This window comes from Chrysochloris asiatica, unplaced genomic scaffold (assembly GCF_000296735.1).
Source record: "Chrysochloris asiatica unplaced genomic scaffold, ChrAsi1.0 scaffold00099, whole genome shotgun sequence".
Classification (NCBI taxonomy): domain Eukaryota; kingdom Metazoa; phylum Chordata; class Mammalia; order Afrosoricida; family Chrysochloridae; genus Chrysochloris; species Chrysochloris asiatica.
In genome coordinates this window covers 11,533,141-11,540,689 of record NW_006408617.1, presented here as the reverse complement: position 1 = coordinate 11,540,689, position 7,549 = coordinate 11,533,141, and the positions used below count along the sequence as shown (strand labels likewise).

Below are 7,549 nucleotides of genomic sequence, written 5' to 3'. Positions count from 1 at the left end.
GATTGTAACCATGGCAATGAAACGATATATGATAGGATGAATGTAAAACTAATGTTCTCCTATGTAAACTCACACATAATTCACAATAAAACATTCAATAATAAAATAATACCATTGACATGGAGAGCTGGAGTGGCTGGGGACTCTAAACCCAGAGAGGGAGAGGGGCTGTGTGCTGATGACCGGGTGGGGGCAGGCTTGTAGGGTATACCCTTTGGTTGGATGATGATGCATGGAGGGGATTGTAACTATGGCAATGAAACGATATCTGATAGGATGAATGTAGAGCTAATGTTCTTCCATGTAAACTATCACATAATTCATAATAAAACATTTAAAAATATATTAATACCATTATCATTCCAAAGAAAAGATGGTGGATATATGCATGAAATACTAGACTTTGAGAATACAGTATTAAGATGTGATCCATGATGATGATTCTAGCCAGGAGACATACTATACACATAGAAACTCTGTCAGTGTGACAATGGGAATACTACTGTGGCTAGAATAGACAGGCAAGAACTGCCAGAGAAGGTTTGCCTTGAATCCCATTTCACCGGACTTATATAAGCTAAAAGGAGACAAGGGTTTCTTCTACTTGTAAAGCACTATTGAGCAGCATACTATTGATCCAGCTTTGACTGCAAAATGTTCTTGAAAGCAATAAATCATATCAGAAACCGTTTGTAATTTAATTGTTTCATTAATTCAGACTGTCCTTCCTCTCAGTTGGCCCCAAATAAAACAGTTTCAGCAAGTATACAATGATTTATTTACTTTTATTGAAAACACAAATTAAAGGAAGAAAAATAAATTAAAAATCATTCATCACCCCAACACAATGCATTTCAGTTTTACATACAAACCACATGCATGAGGAGTTTACAAAGTCACATAGTAGTTTGGATACTATAATGCATTGTGCTTATTTCATTTACCATATCATAGACACACCCATGTTTTTACAGTCTTCCAGATAATTACATAAATGGCTGTATTCACTATTTTTATCACCTTACTTTCCTTGACATCTAGGTTATTTTTCATTTTTCCTGTCACAAAAAATACAGACATACACAGCTTCATGCATTTACCATGTTTTCTTCTGAATTATTCCTTTAGGTTGAGAATCTAGGAGTTGAATTAATGGGGCAGAAGATATGCTCATGTCTCTGGCTCTGGGTATGTAGTACCGTATCACATTCTCAGAGGGTTACCGATTTAAAATGACATCTGAAATACCATTCAACAGTTCCTATCCAAACTTTAAAAAAAAAAAAAAAAATGGTGTTAGGTTGTTTTTAACTTCAGTATTTGGAGTTAGATATATTTATGGTTACTGAGTCAGAATCAATTCAGTGGCAGTGGTTTTTTACAAAATGAAGAGTATGGAGTAGAAGGTCTCACTGATTATGGAAAGTTTAGATAAACTATGTAAGCAATGTGGCATTATGGTGCACAAGAAAAGTGGCCTGGTAGGTATACTGGGTAAATAAACAAAAGTGTTTCTGACCCACAGGCTCCAGTCATCCAGGGGTCCTCTGGGCACATCCATGTCCCACAATCCCAGTTCATATAGGTTGGGAAGCTCTAAACCAAAGAGACGTTAGGTGACTCGACCCAAGTCACAAACCTAGTTACTGGAAGAGATGAATATGAACCCAAATTGGACTCTCATCAATGGATTTTCTACTGTATTACAACTGTTCTATGTACTTTCTAGCTCTGAAATTCAATTTTATATGCAAACATGAATCTATAATTGAGAATAAAGAATTTTCTAACATGCTTAAACTAAAGATTCCTAAACTAGCTATTTACATCAAAACTGAAAATTAAAAATATCCCTTAACTTCAGTAAATGTTTGACTATTTTCTCTGCAATTTTTCATATTTGCTATTCTTTTAAATTTAGTTTGTAAACTTTTGAACAGTGATAAACTTTTATACAGCAGTCTGTATACCTCAGGTGGTCAGGAAAGAAAAGTAACAATAAATTACACACACTACAACGAACAATAAACTAGACTCAAAGTCTATCCACATTCTAAATAATTTCAAAGGTGAAAAAAATGTGTGTAAGTGTTGATTTTGTAGAGGTAGAAAAGATTCCCTCTTGAAATTTCTAATTCCTACTGAAACTGAACCTTGACATACACTGTCTTATTACTTTACAAAGAAGCTCTGCTGCTGCTGTTGAGTTAGGCATTGGATTGCTAACTGCAAGGTCGGCTAGTTCAAACCCACCAGTTGCTCCACAGGAGAAAGATGAGGCTGTCTGCTCCCATAAAGATTTAGTCTCTAAAGAGCGGTTCTACTCTGTCCAACAGGGTCACCATGAGTTGGAGTCAACTCAATGGCAGTAGGTTTGGTTTGAGTTTTATTTCTTTACAGGGTCATAGGAGACATTGCAATTCATAGAATGAATTTGACCTTCACCCAGTATTGATGCTACCAGGAGGAAAAGATTCACCACAAAGGCATTTAACCTTTGAGCAAATGTCCAATATTCCATACAAGCTTGAAAAAGCACAGATTCTAGGGGATAACCCCAGTGATTCAGCTGCATATACGTAGACTTTTCTTAACCATCCATCACTGGGTTTAGGGGTACAGTAATGGTTAGGAATCAACATTTTTCAATCCTCTACTATGTGACAGGCCACAATAACAAGTTAGGGACTTCAAAACTCTTTTTTTAAAACTATACCCCAAAACAGCAATTGCTTGGTCACTTCTGCAGATTTGGTCAGACATTATACACACAAACACAGCCATGGGACCGCATGGCACTTGGAAGATTACCAACTATTTCCCACTTATTGAGATCTGGATCATATTTCTCAATGCTCTGAAGATAGGTTCCCTTTGAATAGGAATATCCTCCAGTGACATAAATGCATCCGTTCAAGATGACGGCACCACATTCCATCCTCCTTTCCATCATGGGAGCAATTTGTCTCCACTCATTTTGTTCCGGGTCATAGCATTCTGTGATTGTCGTTTGTCCACCAACTAGATAGAGTTTATTTTCAAATGGAACGGAACACAATCCATACTCTTTTAAAAAGAAAAAAAGAGCAAAATTTTATTAGGATAAAAAACACACACACACAAGACATACTTACTGTAGCAAGGTGATGTGCTACTCCTTTACAACTGAGCATGCAAAAATAGAGTGAGGCAATCCCCCGATTATGAACCTCTAGCTTTCAGACAACTGCTACTTATCCTTCAAGCAGGGCTTCAAATGGATTCAAACCAGCTCTGTCATGGCCAAGGAAGTGAAAGAGGAAGAGACCTGAAGTTTTACAACTTGGATGATCCATCAAAGTAACCAAAGTGGGAAAAATTAACAGGTAGAAACCCTAGAATAGAAGCCCTGGTGGCACTGTGGGTTAGGCATCGGGCTGCTAATTGCAAGGTCAGCAGTTCAAACCCAGCAGCTTCCCTGTGGGAGAAAGATGAGCTTGTCTGCTCCTTAGGAAGATTTAGTTTCAGAAACCCTAATTGACTCTGTCCAACAGAGTTGCTATGAGTTGGAACTGACTTGATAGCAGTGGGTTTGGCATAGGAGACTTGGAAAAGGAGCAGTGAGCCCTTTCTGGAGCTTGATGTGTGAGACTGGACGATTGGTAAGACAGTGGAGAGTCACACACGTTTGAAGAAGCATCTCTGAGTAGGGTGCTGCTGTTCATTCACAGCTTCAAAGACCTGCTTTAATGTTATGTACCTCTAGCCTCACTTAGAAACAACTGAACCAACCCCTACACAGCAACAAACTTTTCAACTTTTAAATCACTGAAGAAACTAACAATCTTTTCTTACACTAAAGTAAAGCTAAGTAAGAATCCGATGGACCTATAACAATTGACCTAGAAATTCTTAAAGACACATGATTGGATCTCATTCACAGCCTGGGGAATTGCCTGTAATATAACATATTAACACACTACTGCAATACTGTGGCTTCAAATCCATTCCTTATCACCTGATTCAGATTCCCTGTTCCTGGCCCACTGCCATTACACCCCCGCAGGTCATCCTTAAATTGGCTGTGCAGAATAGCAGAGAGGAACTCATCCCCAGCTCTTACGCCTAACAGGGAATCCACTCACACAGGTGTTTCTGATTCAACACACATCTGAGAAAGCTGTAATCAGTAGAGGTCTTTTTACACAGAGGTATTAGGTAATGAGTGTAGGTGTTTTCAGGTCTTATCACATGTGACAGTTAAGGTTTTGGGTCAACTTGACTAGGCCAGGATTCCCAGTAGTATTGTTGTGGTTAAGTGCTGTCAAGTTGCTTTCACCTCATAGTAACCCTGGATAGGGTTTCCGAGGCTGCAAATCTATGTGGGAGCAGAAAGCCTCATCGTTTCCCAACCAGGTGACTGGTGGTCTTGAACCATCAACCTTGTGATCTGCAGTTTAGGAAGAAAGTGAGGAACACTTTTTCCTACAGAACCACTGCACTCCCTGGTTTAGTAGTTGTTGTTGTTAAGTGCCATCGAGTCAGTTCGGACTCATAGTGATCCTGCATAGGGTTTCCAAGGAGTTGGTAGACTTGAACCACCATCTTCATGGTTATCAGTCAAGTGCACTAATTCCCCATGAGGAGAGCTAATATAATCACCCCATGATGTGATTTGATGCAATCAGTCCTGATCTGATCCTACATGCTGTATATCCTCTTTTCTATGATGTTAACAAGCTGGGATGAAATCTATAGCATTAGGTTTTGAGTCCAATTCTTTTGAGACAATGTAAGAGATTAAATACCCAAGCAGAACTCAGAAAGTCCTACTACCACCAAGGAAAGTCAGGAGTGGGGTGCATCCTTTGGATCTGGGTCCCTGAACTGTGAAGGACAAGACTGATGCGAAGACACATGGAGATCTCCGAGGAATGCTGGGCTACCTATGCTAAAAAGGAGACAAGGACCTTCCTCCAGAGCTGTAATTCTGAATTCAGATTTCTAGCCTCCTCAACTGTGAGAGAATAAATTTCTAATTAGTTATAGCCATCCACTTGTGGTATTTCTGTGATAGCACTAATTAACAAGACACCATGTAGTCCCTGCAACCAGTTACCAGCAATTGGGAGTGTCTGCTGCCACAGGTGCCACACAGGATTACCTTGCTGGCCACATTAAGGACATAGGAAGTCAGAGAAACATACAGCCAACTAGAATAGCACCGAACTACAGTCTGTTATCCTAAGAAGGTAGGGGTTTACTAAGATCTGGGGACTGGGGCAGGGAGTCTGTCGTAGGGGTTAGAGCCTTGGCTGTTGCAGCGTTCCTTTCTTCCTCTTCTTTAAACCAAGCCCTATGGGCTCTTCAAGGACACCAGGATCTTTTACAAATTCATTTCCTCTTCCATCTGCCCAGCATTAACTAGGGTGAGCAAGTGAGGCACCTGGAGTACAAAATGTAAGGGGTTTTCACTCTCAAGGGTGACTGTTTAAATTCTATGCCTTAGGCGTCCCACTTGCCAACCTTGTTCCTTCAGTATCCCCACTACTAGATTGTTGGTTCACTTCTCCAGGAATAGCAACTACAAAACCACGCTGCAGGGCAGGAGGAGGAGGAGATTTGTCAGTGGCGCTTGTACTACAGTGAACAAAGATCTTGCTGGCCACTTCTGAGCTGTTCCTTCTGTCTGAGACTCTTCTCTCTGGAGGTCTGCACGTGGCTGCCTCCTTCTTATTATTCAGGTCTCACCTGATTGTCACCTCCTCAGAGGAGTCTTTTCTGATTATCCATCCTAAAGGGGCCATTCAGCCATCTCTACCACCTCACCCTGTTTTAATTCCCTCCACAACACTTTGCACTGTCTGATGTTTCTTGTCTCTTGTCTCTCTCTCTTTTTCCTTTCCAGCAGTGCTAGAACTGTGTTCTATCCCCTGCTCTACTCCCAATCAGAGAATGTAACAACCTACAGACTCAATAAATATTTGCTGAATCCATGAACAGACTGTAACTTGTATCTCTGCGCCCCACTGTGTGCCTACGCTATTGTATGGGGGAAAAAAACATCAAAAATTGGTTTCCACTTTAAGAATGGAAGACAACTTCTTATCAGTAAAATTCTTGCTAAGTTGTAAAGACTAAAGAAAATTCTCAAAAGAGAAGTATTTTTGTTTTGACTCCATGTACTATTCTCAAGTTTCTGATATCAAAGACAAAGGAATCCTCATACTACTAAGACACCCATTTGTTGATTTCTAGTTGTAGGAGCTCTGGTAGCGTAGTGGTTATGAATCGGGCTGTGAACCATAAGTCAGCAGTTCGAAACTACCAGCTGTTCCACGGGAGAAAGATGAGGCTTTCTGCTCCCGTACAGATTTAAAGCCTCGGAAACCCTGTACAGGTTCGCTATGAGTTGGAACCGACTCCACGGCACACAACAACAACAACTAGTTGTATAAAGGTAGAATTCAATAGGCTCTTATTCTCTGAAGTACTGGTAAAGCACTGTTATTTATATGAGAAGACTTCAAAATGTTCGTGGAAAATGAAATGAAAAGGCAATGGAATTTTTCCATGAACTTTCTGAAGTCCTCTCATAGATATTAAATTAATTATTTCATCAAATGGTCATTGTGAAGGTTAATGATAGTTCAAATATTTTATCAGTAAATATTGTTCACCACGGTGCATGGAAGGGATTGTAACCATTGCAGGGAAACAAAATATGACTGGATGAGTGTTAAACTGATGATCTGTTCTTAAACAATCACTCAGTTCACAATAAAAGCTTAAAAAAAATAAAGGCAAAAATATTTTTATCAGTTTGTGTATTTGTAATTTATTTATTCATTTATTTATACAACAGGTGTTTACTGAGCACTTCCTAGGTGCTATACACAGTACCAGGCACTCTACAAACAAGACACAGTCTTTCACCTCAGTTGTTAAGAGTTGTGTGCCATCAGGTCATTCCAACTCATAGTGACCTAGTATAGGGTTTCTGAGAGTAGCTGGTGGGTTTGAACTCCTGCTGACCTTGAGGTTAGTAGTCCAGTGCTTATCCTATGTTGTTGTTGTTGTTAGGTGCCATCGAGTCAGTACCAACTCATAGCGACCTTATGAACAGCAGAACGAAACACTGCCCAATCCTGGGGCAACCTCACTATTGTTGCCACGCTTGAGCCCATTGATGGTGCTACTTGGCCAAATCTATCTCGTTGGGGGTCTTCCTCTTTTGCTATGACCCTCCACCTTACCAAACATGATATCCTTCTTCAGCGACTGGTCCCTCCGAAGTATGAGAGACGAAGTTTGGCCATCCTGGCCTCCATGGAGCACTCTGGCTGCGCTTCTTCCAAAACAGATCTATTGATTCTTTTGGCAGCCCATGGCACTTTCAATATTCTTCTCCAACACCATAACTCAAATGCATCAATTCTTCTACAGTCTTCCTTATTTACTGTCCAGCTTTCAGATGCATATGAGGTTATTGAAAATACCATGGCTTGGGTCAGGCGCACCTTAGTCCTCAAGCTGACATCTTTGCTTTAAAAAGGTCTTGTGCCACAGG

At 40.2% G+C, this 7,549-nt stretch overlaps 1 protein-coding gene across 1 annotated transcript in view; it reads right to left on the bottom strand.

The window, feature by feature from the left end:
* Positions 1-2,699: 2,699 nt before the first annotated feature.
* KLHL23 (kelch-like family member 23) overlaps positions 2,700-7,549 on the bottom strand; it is a 19,892-nt gene continuing 15,042 nt past the window's right edge. The window contains exon 3 of the mRNA XM_006867026.1: positions 2,700-3,066. Within this exon, the coding sequence (XP_006867088.1) occupies positions 2,756-3,066 (311 nt within the window). The 3' untranslated portion in view covers positions 2,700-2,755. The remainder of the gene's footprint in view (positions 3,067-7,549) is intronic.